Source organism: Achroia grisella, unplaced genomic scaffold (genome assembly GCF_030625045.1).
Source record: "Achroia grisella isolate CSIRO2021 unplaced genomic scaffold, CSIRO_AGI_Agris_v1 utg3447, whole genome shotgun sequence".
Classification (NCBI taxonomy): Eukaryota; Metazoa; Arthropoda; class Insecta; order Lepidoptera; family Pyralidae; genus Achroia; species Achroia grisella.
In genome coordinates, this window is record NW_026712806.1 from 5,668 (window position 1) to 23,397 (window position 17,730).

Here is a 17,730-nt window from a genome sequence, read left to right on the forward strand (position 1 = left end):
TGCCAACTCACCGCTCCGAACCGCTCTTTCTTTTACCTGCTGTATCTTTAAAACGACTTCGAATTTTCTAAAATCGCTTTACTACCGTATTCTAGACATGTTAAGGGAGCAATTTATGAAAAAAAAAAAAAAAAACGATTTTTTCAACCCATCACATAGGAAGACCCCCTTAATGTATATTATATACATTATTTAAAAAAATGTTAGCATTCTGCACTCCTTCATATAAACTATAAGTGTGTGAAATTTCATACTCCTATGTCCGCGCAATTATTGTGATAAAACGTAAGTTTTTGCTTCACGTATTAATAATACATTATATAACATAATAATACATATTATTCGTTAAGAAAATGTCTTTTAATTTGTTCAGGCCTATATCATGAAACATAGGGCTACTAAAGATTCAATAAAACAAATTATATTATTCTAATATTTATTGTACGAGATTTCAAATGGTAATACATACTTCCAACCAAACTTATATACATAAATATATTAACAAAAAATAAATAATAATAATTTTTATTTAATCATAAATTAACAATCACGCTTATTTATTGTTGGTAATCGCTGAACTACAGAGTGGAGTAACTCGTACATTGTGATAACAATGCACTCATTTGATTATTGTACACTACGTGCGCGTAGGAGGCGGTATTTCTTATATCAACAAAGAGGTACTTGTAATGAAGTCTCAATAGTTCATTAATATCATTACTAAAACCCGTAACTCGGCATACCGTACGAAAACCACGGGACAGTTCGTCCCATAACATAAATAAAGATGCTATTTATGTTCCAGGTTGTAAGGTAGTTTTGTGATGGTAGAAAAGTCGATACCTGAGATAGGCCTAATTTCAAATATTCGTTTGGCATAAAATCGTAACTGAGCCACACAATTTTCCATACAAGGCATGGATCATAAAACGGAAGTTGACGCTATTGCCGTGCAGTTGGATAATAAATAAAAGAATACAGAAGAATCCAACGGCCGTTGACAGTTTCTGCTCAAAGCAAACGACTTATATTGAAATTATATACATTTAAAACTATTGAGACATCATTGGGTAGTATAGTAACTTGCCTAACTCTTACACAGCCACGATTAAAACGTAATTACATCTCTTTCTTTATATGCAGACAAGAGAGAGACGACGCTAAACGTTATCTGGCTAGTTGACGAGTAATTATTGCTAAGTTCACTTCGCCTGCGCTTGTTCAGCCTCTAGCCGTTTGCGTAGAGACTCGGGCATCTCCGCTGGCGGGGGTCGGGGCATCCTCAGCCATACCTGCAATTTACACGTGTAATTCAGTATACAATACTTTTATAAATACATTACATAAACAAGTGAATATAGGCATACTCATAGATAATATTGTCTACACTTTGAGTCAGTAGGAACAATTGGTTGATAATTAATCATTGTATATATATTTATACTAAAAATATGATTACTGAGTTTCATGTCAATTCTTATATGGAGTAACTAGCGTAAGTGATAAAAAATGTGAATCGGGGTCCTTTGATATCTTATCAAGTCTTACAACTTACTATAAGGTGGACTGGTAGCTTATTTGTTATTATGATTTTATAAAATTATAAAGAATGGAACCATGACATTTTAGTCCTCCATGAGCACTGCAACACATGTCCCGAAATGTTACTATTCATTTAGTTTCCATTGCCAATTAGGCAATTCTGTTCACATATTATCCATACTATATATATAATATTATAAATGCTAAAGCAACACAGTTTGTGGCGCATTTACGCCAAAATTACTGAACCGATTTATATAAAATTTGTTACATCTAGCTACTATTTTCAATAAATGTGTTGATAATGGCGTGTTTCCTCAATTAATGAAATTTAGCAAATTAATTCCACTCTTTAAATCTGGAGATAGATTTGAGCTAGGCAACTATAGACCAATTTCTATTTTGCCAGTTCTAAGTAAAGTATTTGAAAAGATTATGTTTAACCAAATGTTAAAATACTTCAGGGATAACGGACTGCTTCACAGTCAGCAATATGGTTTCACTGCCGGCAAGTCTACTACTGATGCAGGTGTAGCGCTTATTACACATATATTCGAATCATGGGAAAACTCACAGGATGCTCTCGGCGTTTTTTGTGACTTGTCGAAGGCGTTTGATTGCGTAGATCATGAAACACTTTTGTACAAGCTCAAATATTATGGTATTAGAGATAATGACCTAAGTCTAATGAAAACTTATCTAGAGGATAGGGTGCAAACTGTAGATATTGATGGTGTAAAGTCTAAGGGAACTAATATAAAAATGGGCGTTCCTCAAGGTTCAATATTAGGCCCATTTCTCTTTTTAATTTATATAAATGACCTTCCCTACATGGTAGAGAAAGTTGCAGATATAGTGTTATTTGCGGATGATACTTCGTTAGTGTTTAAAATTGGTCGCCAATGTAATCAATTAGACGATGTAAATTATGCTATCTCTGCTATACTAAATTGGTTCACATGTAATAATCTATTATTGAACTCCAACAAAACTAAGTGCATTAAATTCACGCTGCCTAATGTAAAACAAGTAAATACGCAGCTATTGCTTAATGATGAAATAGTAAATTTTGTTAATGATACAGTTTTTTTAGGAATAACAGTGGACTCGAAGTTACAATGGGGGCCCCATATTTCAAAATTAGCCAGTAGACTTAGTTCTGCTGCTTATGCAATTAGAAGGATAAGGCAATTAACAGACGTGGCGACGGCAAAACTTGTATATTTTAGTTATTTCCATAGCATTATGTCATATGGCATACTGCTATGGGGTAAAGCTGCCGATATAAATACTATATTTATTTTACAAAAGAGAGCCATACGTTCTATTTATGGTATGGGTTCTAGAGAGTCATTACGTCAATGCTTTAAACAATCAAATATCCTCACCGTTGCCTCTCAGTACATTTATGAAAATATTATGTATACAAGGAAAAACTTAGATAGTTTCAAGAAACTTAAAGACTGTACAAGTAGAAACTTACGCAATAAAAATAAGCTAATTTTACCTAAATGCCGTCTACACAAAGTTAGTAATTCATTTTATGGTAATTGCGTAAGATTCTATAATAAACTGCCAGAGTCTACGCTAAATCTTACAGAGAGGCAATTCAAATCTTATATTAAACAAATGTTATGTAAAAAAGCCTATTATAAGATAGATGAATTTATAGATGATAGCAATATATAGCAAGAATAAGTTTATTTGCGGACAACGTTATAATTTTAATTTTCATACTGCTTTCTTGATATATGATAGCGTAGCGGCTTTTGTATTGATTGCCGCATGCATCCTTATGTAAAGTGCGAATACTGTAACTACCATATAGTAATTTTTGTAGCTGTGACGTGGTCGTGTGGAATGAGTAGTCATGCTCACTAAAATGTCCAGACATGTGGCGGCGTGGTGGGCCGGGTCAATGGGCTCCCTAAAATATGGTCGAGCGCAGTGATGGCTGGCTCATCCGTCATACTCGTGAACGAGTGCTGCTTGTAGGGACTGGTCTGCTCTTATCACTACGACTGATTTAATCTTATTGCAAGATTATATTTGACCCAAAAAATTAGTGCTTGTTGGTAGTTTGTATTCACACGCGTTTCGACTTGTAAATGTCAACTTACAAGGATTATTTAAAAGAGCAACACACAAGTTTCTTGCTCGTTCTTCTTGTGATGAGACAGCTTTCCGAACGAGTGGTAGATAAAAAACAAATTGTTATGACTATTCAAAAGTGCTTAAATTAAGTTTATTTGAATAAATGATTTTCTATTCTATTCTATTCTAACACAGATAGGCTAGACCCTGAGAAAGGACATAAGCTACTTTTTAATGGAAATAAACGAGTTGAATAAGCAGATGAAAGGTTCTATGGAAGTATCGTCATTTTTAAAGTAATTACTCCACGCGGATGTAATCGCAGGCACAGCTAGTATATTTATATGGTTGCCACTTACCATCAGGTGGTCTATCATCTCATTTGTCACTCCATTTAAATAAAAACAACAGTATAGAGTCACGAGTTACATGTAGTAGTTCTCACCTTGACGGCGTCATAGATGAACCACTGGAGACCGGTGAGTGTACCAATCATTACGATCCTAGGTCCGAGACCCTTCCATACGCCCGCCCATCCCAGTTTACCGACGATCGAGCCCACTGTCGCTGTCTTGTCCTGAATAAAGGATAATAACATTAATAATAATAACTCTTTATGTGGGAAGGGGATTGTTAGTGATGTGGACTGATGACCCTGCTAGCAAATGTATCAAGTCATGTAAACTATCGTCATAGCTTCCACTATGGACTAAGTGACCTGACCTTATCGTTCAATTTATCATTCTCCACTTGTATCACAGGTTCGATACCTCATTCATTACAAACATTGATGAGTATTATTGTATTGGTCTGAATGTTATCCAAATATAGATAATGTATGTATTTACAAAATTTATTATGTATTTATATAAGACCTCTACTATCCATAACACAAGCTCTGCTTAGTTTAGGACTAAATGGTGCTGTGTGAATAGTCCAGGGATATTATTATTATTATAATAGATAAAAAATATTATGCACCAACATATTTAACCAGGATCAACTCCAAACTACTTTACAAATTTTATGAATATTTGGTTCACTGCATAACTTCTCATTCTCTTGGTCTATATTTACACATTGTTTCCTGCGTAAACGCCGATTCCCATATGAAAGACATCACCCCGAACTGACGGTAGATTTGACATATCATAAGTGTCTGTAATAGACCTACATGAATAAACATATTTTGAATTTGAAAGAATAAAAAGCTAACTGTCATTCTAGTTATTAAAAAAAATGGTGCATGTTTGTAGATGTGGTTACCTGGTTAAGTTTGGAGACGACAGTGTCGGCGGGATGCGAGACGATAGCGCAGAACACGCCAGCAATGTACCCGGCAGCGAACGTTACTACCAATTGCTCGCCTTTAGTGCACTCCGAGCGAGGTTTGGGCACCACATACTGGAATGCAAATCAAACATCTCAAACTAAATTATAGTATATCGGTATTTAAAAATTTCTAGTAGTCTAACTGTAATTTCTACTTTCAATTTCCTGTATTTTAAGTTCTATAGTTCAGTTTTGTTCTTAAAAAAAATTCTTGAATGATTCTACACACTGAGTTATGTACTATTTCATTATATTATTTGTAATTAAGCCTATGAATGTAAAATAAATAAATATAGAATGTAAAACAACACTATTGCCTATACGATTACTAACATTATAAACGCGAAAGTTTGTGAGTATGGATGGATGTTACGTTACTATTTCACGCATAAAGTACTGAACGGAATTTGATGTAACTTTACAGTAATTATGCATCAGAATAACATACAGGCTATAAGTTTTATTGAAATTGATCGCGGGTGAAACCGCACAGCCAGTAAATAATATTAGAATAACGCATAATTTAGTTTCTAAAAGAAGAAATTGAAATAATTGACTGAACCTGGTATAACAGCTCGAGGGTCTTCTCGAAGCAGGCGAACTTCATCATGGTGTATGGAATCTGTCTGCCCCACAGTGGGACCAGGCCTTTGTAGAATGTGCCGTAGCCTTCACTCTGGACCATCTTGGGCCACGCCTCACGGAGTGTGTTCGCGAAGCCAGGCATGGTCTGGATACGCACCTGCAATGAGAAAAAACATTTTCAGGTATATTAAGAAATTATTGATGACGCAGTGGCTGAACCAACATGTAAAAAAATTTACGTTCATACATAAGCTGCTAAAATGTCCTACATGAATAAATTATTCTTGAATTTGAATTTGAACAAGGATAAGGAAAGCCAGACAACATGACATAAGACAGAAGAACATGGTATCTATTGGAGGAGGCCTATGTCTTAGGACAAATTGACGAGAACTTAGGCAGTGAATTGTATGCAAATGTTAGTTACCAGTTTTACATTACAATTGCATTTTTAATAACAAGAAAATTTAATACAAAAAACTCAACCCTAGTTTCAAATCAAGTTTAAACTAAATAAAGAATATATTCCAGAATTGAATATTAACCCCTACAGGGTCAGTTGTATATAAACATATAAATAACATATAAAGGGTATATAGCTCTGTAACATATTACTACTAAATTGATTGCTCGATTTTATTTCTGAAAGCAATTATTTTTTCATATAAAAATAAACATGTATTATTTATCACAAAGAATTGGCAACTCTATTCTTTGGTATTCAGTTATAAACAGCTGAAGTTCTTGATTAGTGGAATGGCAAGTCACCAAAAAAATCACAGCTGATATTAGGTTTGTTTTTTAATATTACTACTGTATTTTTATATAGAATAGAATAGTGTGTTGCTCTATTAAATAATTTATTCTTACTTACAATTTAAGTTTAAGCGTGTGAATACAAACCACCAATTAGCACTAATAAAACTAAATAACTAAATAAATAGAAAAAATATTGAATACACAACAACTGGTTAAACAATTAATAAGAGGAAATCAGTCATAGTGATTAGAGCAACCAGTCCACACAAGCAGCGCCCGTTCACGAGTACATCCAGTCCACACAAGCAATGAGCCCACCACGCCGCCACAAGTCTGGACACATGAATAACACCAGACCACGTCGACAATTGGATGTTATAGTATTCACATATATATATAACAACAACTTTGAATCACATTATACTTTGAAAAGACATATATAACAACTTCGATTCAATTTTTCTTGAAGACACTATATGTTTTTAGGTAAAGTTGTTGGTTACCATGGTTACTTTCATATCCTTGAGTCTTAGTATACATTTTCTAACTATATACCCATATATGTATATATATATATATCTTACATTTTATCCACTGATAATGTCTCATAGAAACACGCATATACAGTCTAAAGTCTGTTATATATAAAACAAGTACATTTATAACGGATGTCCTTGGCTAGAGGCCAAATACAATGTTCAATTCACACCCGACATAGTACTACTGACATTGTCACACAAATACTCATCGCATTTACAATGTAGGCCCAATGTAAACAGGGTTGTCTCTATATGACTATCTGATAACTGTGAGGTAACACTATTATATAAAAATGTTTTGTAGATATTATATTATTATATTAATAAACTTTGTACCCCTTTTTACGAACATTTCGCGGACGGACGAGTATGAAATTTCGCACATTTATATAAAGGAGTGCACAATGCTAATATTTTTATTCATTATGCATAAAGAATTCAATCATAGCATACACTACCATGTATTTGACAAACACACACATATAGAATTAACATTTGACATTAGAACTGTAATAATAATCAAACTTATAATTTAAATTCGTTATATCAGTCGATATACTTAAAACATATATGAGGAAAATTATTATACTGGGGACCAATTTATCATAACCCAAAAAAATTATTGTTAGTATGTTTGTTTGTAAATTTGTGTTAATCTTAGAAAGGCCTAACAAACTTATTTGTGTGAATTATTTTCTACTGTAGTAAATTTTAGTGTTAAAAACATAAAGTGAAAACAACAAGATGACTGCTGTTAGTGACCCCTTGAAGTTTGTCATAGACCCCTGGGGGTGATATAGACCACTTGAGGAATCACTGCTCCAGGAGATATGATACCCCATACAGATACTCAGACTCGTCAAACTTATAAGACCCATCTTTTTGCGTCGATCGAGGGTTATTATAGCATTATGGAATTATTTTGAAGTAGTTGGAACACAAGTAATTTTTACATTGCAAGCATTAGCCCTCAGATCTCATAATCTTGGATATCACAGGGCGTGGTCGGCGCGAGTCACGCTGCTACTAGCAGGGCCATGGCTCACCATCGCCGACCTCACGCCGCCTCGTACCCCTCCATGCGCATTTTCTCATCATTGGGCCACATAATTCAACATTATACAGATTTTTTATTATTTGAGGGCCTAAGTGGTATAGCGGTTTAGGATACCGCCTTCCTTCCGAATTGAAGGATATTCTTAGGAGCGTAGGACTTACTTTAGCTGCTTCGAGCGGCGACAGCGCGATATCTGCGAAGAATTCAGCGGACGCGGAGGCGGCGAGGTATACGAAGGTACGGTAAGTGTAGGCTGTCTCCTCGTCCAGGAGTCCCGTGTAGCCCACCTTGAACACCTCATACAGGCCAAACTTGCACAGCCCCTATACATGGAAATATTTAAAATAAACGGTCTCTATGGTTTATAACTTTAATGCACACAGTACAAAAAGTAACAGTACATTTGGCGTACTTAACAACAAACGGTATTTTCCATAGCATACCATAGGTATCTGTGAAAAATTTTTGGCAGTGCAAAAATAATCAAAAAAAAAATATGTATATTATGTCTATATGAACAATAAAAAACGTATCTATGTATTTGTCGAATACCCATAACATAAGCTTTGCTTGCTAGTCCCAAACTAGATGGGGCTTTGTGGATAGTCCTGAGATTTTATTATTATTAAAAGAGGGATAGATTAGAATTATTCCAAAAGGAGGAAGTGATTGATACTAAAGTGCCTACACTTCGCCACACTTCCATTTGTTTAAGTCTCCACTGAACATAGATTTAAGTTCAGTATACAACTTCAGTCTGAGGGAATCTTTAGGAGTCGATCTTTGTCTCAGGCAGTCGTAATTTCGACCCCGTTTGAATTGGACGGGGGATCGATAGGAGGGGAAAAGTGAATAAGACCTACTTGTAGGGAGTAACCGATGAAGGTTGGTGCCCAGCCCTTCGCGAGTCCTCGGATGCCCTCCTCGCGTACGGAAACCTTGAAGCCGGTGACCACGTTCTTGTATTTGTCACCGTCCACCTGCAGCCGGCACTTGACCAGATCCAGTGGCACCACGGCCGTATGGGTTATACCTGTGGTATAGATTAGGGCTCATATATACTTATACATAATTCCTGTACCACAATTTTTTAAGTAACTTTTACCTCTCATTTCATAGGAGAGCCATGTTACTATGGATCATATTTTAAATGATTTTCTGCTATAATACTAAAATTTAAATGATTGATTGATTTGATTTTTTGATTTTTTGATTGATTGATTGTCACCAAATCTAACTAAGTGCGGGAGATTAGACTTCATCATTTTTCACAAGAACTTGAATACTCCTCCAATACCTTGTTATACCGTGTTACACTTTGTCAACATTAGGAGGGTGGGGGTGTCTAACGTATGACGTAAATTATGCCCTACATCCTTATATGTTGTTGCATTGTAGTTCACAGTACTACATATAATATATAGCCTGTTACCCTTTCCACACATGGCCGATAAATATACATATTATTATATTCTTTTATTTACGGGTAGGTCTGTGTGAATTCATAACTATAAAAAGAACGGTATATTCTTAAGGGTCGTCACCTCGCCATTTACCATCAGATGGACCGTATGCCTGTTTGTCACCAACGTAGTATAAAAAAAATCGAATTGCCGCCAATGTGCGACTACTATAAATAAATTTACAAAGTGTTGAATAGTTGGGTGTTTGGGTGTACTTACCACAGGACAGAATACCGCCAAGTCCGCACAGCGCGAAGTATTTGGGAGATGCGAATTCGCAGGAGTCCTGTGGAGCTGGCACTACAGCTGCCGCCGCCATGCCTAGTGGCTGAAACACGCCCACATGATGCATCATTGTATGAAACCTATATTGATATCACTAAATTTTTTAACCAATGGTACATTTGATTCAACATAAATGTCTATTCGGCTTACATGTATAAAGATGTCTCGTTTGCGAATAATAGTACGGAATTACAAAGAGTTTTTATGGTCATCAATTTATATTGAAACATATTTAAGTAAAGGCTTAATATGAATTCATTAAAAAATCCCTAAGACCCCATTTAGCAAAGACCATCAAACTATTTATACTTCAATTTCTAATAGCAAAAAATACATTATCTATTTAATTCTGCGCTCTTAAAATTGAAAGAATTAAAATTTGTACGATGCGTAGCGCCATCTATAAATGCGTGGAATAAACAAAAAAGAACACTAACGGAACCGCTCGAAAAATTTAAAGAGCGCCATCTGTTGGTGAGTAGCGTAAACTATTTTATGTAACCTTGAAGAAACTATTTAATGTAAATGTAAAGATATAAATATTCTGTCTTTTGTATTAGAAGACATTGATGTATAAATTTAATGTTGTAAATAAGCCCTCAGCTCTCATAATCTATTGATCATAGGGCAACCCTGCCATAAGTTAAGCTAGTAGGACACACTGGGTAACCAGAGCGACGCCGGTTTTGGGCCGCAGACCAACCAGCGTCACTAATGACAGCCCCTCTCCATTATGAGTTCTCATCATCGGGCTACTAATATTAGTACCTACAATTATAATAAAAAATAAAATAATGAAACTTGTATTAATACTAACAAGGATATCCTTTTTCATTTTCTTACAACATGTACGGAGCCACATATTCTTTATATTCATGTATGTATGAAGTTTCTTTTAAGACTGTAAGCTTCTGTAATGTTATTTAAGAGGTATCTACACATATATTACATAATATGATATCTATAGTAAAATTTTTTTTATAGGCATTTTATATAATTTTCCACTTTTGATTGAAGGCGAAGAAAGAAGATGAGAAAAAGCTCTAGCACTATGTACCAGTGATCTATTCTGGGGGCAACTACTCCCGTACGGGGTTTGCAACTTTAAAATACTAAGCCCATACAGAAAAGTAAGAATTTTTGATTATCTAAATCTCATACAAACATGTACAAAGGTACAACCAAAATTCTCATATTTATTTGTAAGAGAATTTGTAATATGGTTGGCATCCTTGGCCCAGCATTTCTAGTGTCATTGCACAGTTGGTGCTAAGTTTCTTTGTTCTCTTTACGTTGTTTGTATTTTTTATATGTAATAATTTACCTGTTCGATGCTAGGCGGTGTTAGAGTGCTGGCCTGGCACTGTGCAGGGCTGAGAGGGCCGCGGAACGGCGAGTTCCGCGCCGTGTCCAACAGGGAAGCAAACATTGTTCTGGAAAAATATGTTCATTATAAACATACAAGTTATTCATTGTCCTTTGGCCCCGTGAATTAATATAAAAGGTATTTTCATGAATGATATATACAATGTATTATTTCATGAATAAATCTATACAGTATTGTGTTGTGTAGATGTAGTCTTTCGTAGATGATGTAGTTCATCTGCAAGGGTATTTTATTTTAATCAATGTCAGCCACCAAGTAGCTTTCTTGTAAACGGGTTATCCTTGTAGGGTGTAACCATAGTGGTCAGTAAAATTACAGGATTAGAGCCAGGGTATATTGGTCCCTTGGAATGGCAACTCATGAGTGCTAGCACAGGTGTCACATGATAACATGATATTAATGTAGAGGTCACTAGCTTACTTTGTCATTACAATATAAAAAATATAATATAGGAACAAAGATGACAGAAGTACTTATTGAAATATCCCATATATAATATTAGAAATATGAATGATGGTAAATGACAACCATTGCCTATATAATGAAACTATGTCACAGATATCACAACATTATATCACACCCATGGTGCCCCATGGGTTAGTAATCTTGAGAACTAATGTGTTACGTCACAATTATCTGTAACTTCACTGCATACAACCCCTCAAATGAAATAGCCAGTGAGCTTATAAAGCCAGCTGCTTGTCAGCTGAAGTAGTTGAGACAGAAGTTGGTACTTCTGCAGATAACTTTCTACATCCTACTAATTTAGGCACACATGGGAAGTACAAATGGAAATCTTTAAATCAGTACACCAAGAGGGGTAGAACACATAAATCATATTGAAAATTTCAAACCAGACTTATAGTATGAAATATTGTGATTGATCCATTTCAAAGTACATCAATTTGCTGATATCTTGTTATCTCCATCAGTACAAAATGATTATTGGCAATTGATTGTTATAATCTTAAAGAGGCATTGCTTAGTGTCATATTATGTGTTATGTGGGTGGATATATCACAGATAAGCAAAATCTCATGTATTCAATGAACAGTAATCGGTAATATTCAGATAAAAAATGACAGTTAATGGGGCATATCACTTGGATGCCATTCAGTGTCTAAGAAACTTAAGAAGTTTGTTCATACAGTCATACTCATGAATACACAAATTTGTATAGTCTGAGAATAGAATTTCTGATCATTAGAAATAAGGTAGCATGCTAAACAGCTGGACCACAGAGGCTGTAAGCCTCTGCTTGCCCGCTAGCTTTCAGTATAGGTTATAGATAGGTAATGGTTTTCTTTTCCAAAAAGATCAATATTTCAGTCTTAAAATTGTTTAACAAATATTTAGTAACAAGAATTTATAAGTAGAGTAGCTAAGCATTAGAAGCAGTAGAGAAATGTAGATAATTAAAGTGAATCTTATGTAACTGGTTATAAAGTTGTAAAGATAACATTACCAGTCATGTAAGGTGATAAATATATATAATTAAGATATACCTACTATGAATATGATAAGATTATGTGGTAGAACATAGTATGTGATCTTGAACATTGAGAATATTTGCAGAATTGATGTAGAGTAAATGCTAACATGACGGCAATGTAATTTTAGTTATTCAATTAGGATTAATTAGTTTCATTACACTATCTATGGTATGTATGTAATTTGGGTGTACATATATACTAGAACTTTTATGAATTAATACCAATCAAGAACTATAGAAATCGTATTCATCTAAATCTGAGAACTCATAAACATGGAAAGTTCTATGCTTGTTTCATAAGAATACTGAACAATTTTCTCTCCATTCTACTTAACTGAATCTTCATTCCGAATCTAGTTACAGAATCATAATTAATGACTATTTAAAATAATGTATTCTTTGACATATTCAGTACATAACTATTGACATTAATGTAACAATAATAATAAAGACAGAAGAGGAATAATAAATACAATAAACTCATAATAAATGTATATGAAACCATAGTACCATACCTATGCACACTGAACAACTGCAATTAATTAACACATTTTTTCATATCCAAAATAATTTATTCGAAGTGAAAAACCCGGGCGGAGTAGTATATGGTCCACCAGTATAAGCATATTATGCCAAAACCTTAGTTAGGTTATTCCTGGCTTGACCTTTAATTCTCATATCGACATAGTAAAAAATCAATGCCATTGTCAGTATGACAGGCGCCTACATTGTTGTAGTGAAAGTTAGATAATAGCAAAAAATACTATTTTAAAGATATAAATCTACAAACAATTGAAGTAATCAAAGTAAAATGATAATTAACAGTATGCTGTGTAAATCTGTCTACGTATCTATAATTAAAATTAATATATGAATCTGGCCCACAGCAGTACTTAATTTATAGCAAATACATAGATGAATATATTTTTTAAATTCATAGATTGTTACAAGTTTTATTTTAATATTGGCCTTTAGAAAATTATGTAAAATGATATAGGGCAAGGTCACGTGCAAACATTATTCCATTAGGTTACGTAAGGTAAATCTGGAATGTCTTTTACATTGATTATTAAGAACTATAAAAGAAATATTCAAATATATTTAGAAGATACATAATTTTTCACATTACTTAAGTTTCATTAATACTTACATGTCTAATTATCAGGATGAGGTGAATTTAAACACCGCACCGCGCCTGAAGCACAGTATTAAAGAAAGCTAGGAATGGGCGAGTGCCCGACAGAATCAAATTCATGAACTAGTTATCAACGGTTCTTTTTGAATAACGAAATAACCGGTTTTTAAAATGTAAGAAATTAAATGATACTGAAAGCATAATGAATACAAGACAAGCGTAAAAGTTAATTTGTTATATTATTTAACAAATATTATTAGTATATATTTGTATAAAAGTATTCAGTACGTGTTTACATTTTAAAATTGAACAAATAATCCTTTTGTAAAATATAGTCTAGAACTGTAAGCAGTTATCAAGACATTACTTTCGTCTATGAATGATTTGTGAACATGTTTTTTAAACTGAAAGACTTGTTTTCATAACGTAAAATTATTATTTAAAAAGTTTTATTAAAATCAGGTTTTATTTGCATGAGAAAGACTCGCCTCTTTTTTAGGGGAGACACATTTGTTTTTTACATGATCTATTGAACGGAACTAAAATGATATATCTCAAAGCTATTAATTATTAAATATGTAAATATGTATTAAATTAGTAAATATGTTACATTGCATGATTAATTAAGCTCGTAGTAAGCCTTTTGAACCTACCATGTAAATAAAATTAAGTAATTTCAATTAGACCATAATCTCAAACTGTGCGAGAAAGATAGAATCCTTTATTGCCAAATCTCTTAAGACATTCCTTTCTTAAATTCGAAGACCTAATACGAAATAAACGCCATGTCACCGGTATAAGGTTTAAATTTTCATTACATGTTGTATAATATGGGCTTTCTCTATGGTTTCTAACATTAACCTGTGACACGGACTGTTGAAATATCCGACTGTGTCAGTTTTCTAAAGTTTTGTCTGTGACTGATCTTTTCCGTTACTTTCTTGCGATTATTTTGTAGTTTGGTTGTTTCACTGATTTTGTTAACTCAATTTGTCTTTATTTTATTTGGCATTTCAAATTCTAGAATTATGTGTTTTCAAAATATGAAGTTCAAAGTAGCGAATAAGCGTATTCCGCAATTGGGTCGGTGCTTGAACAAATTATTACCATGGCATATTTTTATTTTGTAGGTATTTGGTTTGTTTCGTCATCTTATAAATCTATTTTTTTCCATCGCTTTAAGTTTCAGTACTGGTTAAAAGTAAAGTTTTTACTAGTTTCTGTACTAGTTACTGTATATTTACTACTATATACTGTATATTTTCGTTTTTATATTTTTTATTCATTGAATATCGTCACTCGTTCATTACCTAGTCCGTTGTACTTTTTAAAGGCCCCTAATAGGTTAAAAATCTATGTTCAACTATAACTGTTTTTATTAAAAAATAGGCTTGGCTTAAAGTTAATCTCTTTAAACTGTTTTTGCAAGGAAAATGATGAATTTTAATATTGTGTGTTTTCAATATCATAACTTGGTAGGTTCAGAAATATGAAAATAATGTTGTTTTGCCTCAATTTTAATTTATCATAAGTAATTGCTAGAAGCTTGTCAAGGACATTTATATTGTGTTCGAAGTAATTTAATTGAGGTTGTGGGTTGGTACATGGTGTTTGGAGATCAGATTTAAAACTCTTAAATAATGAAAATTATACTGCAAAGTAATAGTTGTAGTTGGTGGTTCCATTATGAAGTAGTCTGTATTTCATACACATATCTACTGTCTGATGTCTTACTTGTTCAATGATACTAAAAAAACCTATATGGTTATCATATTTTTTTTTTGTTATTCAATTCAAATGGATTCTTATCTATATCCAATATTTATTGTCTTTCATTAGTAGCCATAAAAGAGTATGACCAGGAGGTGTTGGTTTTGTATATAATTTAAAATCAAAATCTAATCGGCAAAATATTTGTATAATTGAGAAACAAAATTAGTTTATTGTCATTTGTTATATGTGTGTACTCTAATATATAGTTGTGTTGAAATTACATATATTTTGTTATTTGATTGTAAATAGAATGGATGTATACATCTATAAAAAAAAAATATATATTTGTATCAGTTCTAGTAAATATATTATTTGTATTGTTTTTTATATTGTTCTGTGGTACAATTAAAGAGTAGGTATAAATAGAAATAGAATAGCTCTTCTGTTTGTGCTAAATGAAATCAGGTCAGTGAGCCTTTCATGCTGAATTAATAATTATAGTTTCAGAGAGAACTGCATGGCTGTCAACCTGATATGACATTATGCAATATGATATTACTGCTAGAATAAGGTTGCTAGTTCAATTTACTAACAATGCCCAGTGGTGGTATTCTGAAGGCTTCTGTTGATGAAACAGTGCAATATTATATTATTCCAATGCACTCATGATAAAGTCCTAAGCATATATGGCCATATCTTATTTTTTATTAATGAAGTAAAGTAGAAATTTGTTAATCTGTTGTTGTCAATAGGCATTCTGTAATCAAATGTATGAAGAAAAGTGGTTTCGTGCATATATGTAGTACATAATGTTGTGTTTATAAAAAACACATTAATGAAAATGAATGTTTATAAAGGATCTTAGATTACAGACAATACTAAAATACTACTACTATAACATTTAATGAAATATTATATTGAAATATATGTGCAGGAATAATTTGGTAATCCTGAAATAAATAATAAGTTCAATTTGGTTTAAAAATTTGGTGATTGTCATTTGACATAAGCCACTTTCTATGTTGCTGTTTCATTTGTTTTTTTCAAATTTTTCATTTATAAATTCATTTCATCTATATTAAACTCACAGTATCGCTCTGTTTGTTTTTCTAACCACTTGAGAGCTGTTTACAAGGCATGAAGTGCTTCATCATCAGATGGTCCTGTATTATTTATTGGAGAAAAAGATTATTAGGTGATTTGGTAGACTTTAGTAAAAATGTAATTAAAAAAGTAGTGACATCGACATTAAAATATTAAAATCCTACCATTGAAGTTGAATGCTACATTATCTTCCATGTCTAGATTTTCTTCTGTTCCATCTTCTTTGTTCTGCATTTTTTTCTATGATTTCGTCATCAGACATAATCTGAAAGCACCATTAAATATTAAATTATCGTTACTGTCACAAGCAGCGTTGAATTTGAAACATGATGTTATTGTCCGCGGCAGAACTAATTTATTAAACAAGGCGCCCATGACACATGCACTGGCCACTCTCAATAAAATAGCAGAAATAACGGATTTGTTTGTGTGTAGTCTGTGTGAATTCACAAAAACAACATTGTATGTTATATGTTATGTTAACGAATATGTATAATATAGAATTATATACACTATTGTATTGGGCTTAGGCCTGTAATAATAGTTGTGTAAGTAAATAAATGAATGTTTGTCGAAAAGGAGGACACAGTGAAAAAACGTATATAATCATAAAGTGAAATATTTATATTTTAGTACAATACAATACATAGCAAAAATAGTCATAGAAATTGTACTTTAATAAAAATATGATACTTTAAATCAGATTTACTATATCATTAGGTAGTTGAGTTTTGTTCGTCTTCTGAATAAAAAAAGATGTATCAAAGTTTTATTCATTATAAAAATGTGGCGTTTTAAACAATAGTGTGAGAAGTGAGTTTTACATATTGCAAGTTACAATAAGAGAATTATTATTTAGATAATTCTGTGAGGGTTTAACTGAAGAACTTTTCAGGATAGATGAGTAATTGAGTAATTCTGCTATCATTCATTTTACAGAGCATTTATTTCTCTCATCCGACCATTTTAAATTAATCTGGGAAAAAAGACGTTCAGGAAAGCAGTTTGATGTTAGAATACTTATTAGGAAAGTCACTAGTTTAAACATATCCCTGGTATCTGTCTTTGGAAACTGTCGAAAGTGGTGGTGCCATTTCTGTGTGGCGTTGGTGGTAGTAGTGTTTATACAATTTGCCACTAATTTTTCCAAGAATAACTTCAATAAGTTATGTTTTCATACAAGTTAGCGTTAGTTAACTTTTCATAGCGAAAAATCGCCTGTATATTTTATTAATCATACAGT

At 33.0% G+C, this 17,730-nt stretch overlaps 1 protein-coding gene across 1 annotated transcript; it reads right to left on the reverse strand.

Annotated features, from left to right (window-relative positions):
- Nucleotides 1–1,004: 1,004 nt before the first annotated feature.
- Nucleotides 1,005–13,779, reverse strand: LOC131843812 (phosphate carrier protein, mitochondrial-like). Its single transcript, XM_059192566.1, has 9 exons — nucleotides 13,686–13,779; nucleotides 10,981–11,089; nucleotides 9,591–9,699; nucleotides 8,772–8,941; nucleotides 8,070–8,231; nucleotides 5,531–5,710; nucleotides 4,903–5,040; nucleotides 4,082–4,213; nucleotides 1,005–1,292 (listed from the first exon to the last, which is right to left on the reverse strand). Exons 2-9 carry the CDS (start codon nucleotides 11,083–11,085, stop codon nucleotides 1,203–1,205), a joined length of 1,086 nt encoding a protein of 361 aa, XP_059048549.1. The 5' UTR covers nucleotides 11,086–11,089; nucleotides 13,686–13,779; the 3' UTR covers nucleotides 1,005–1,202.
- Between the last annotated feature and the right edge of the window lie 3,951 nt (nucleotides 13,780–17,730).

Coding starts and splice junctions, on each gene's coding strand:
- LOC131843812 (XM_059192566.1), bottom strand. CDS start 11,085: ATGTTTGCTTCCCTGTTGGACACGGCGCGGAACTCGCCGTTCCGCGGC. Junction 8,942..9,590: donor TGGCGGTATTCTGTCCTGTG/GTAAGTACACCC, acceptor TCTATACCACAG/GTATAACCCATACGGCCGTG. Junction 5,041..5,530: donor CCCTCGAGCTGTTATACCAG/GTTCAGTCAATT, acceptor TTTGCATTCCAG/TATGTGGTGCCCAAACCTCG.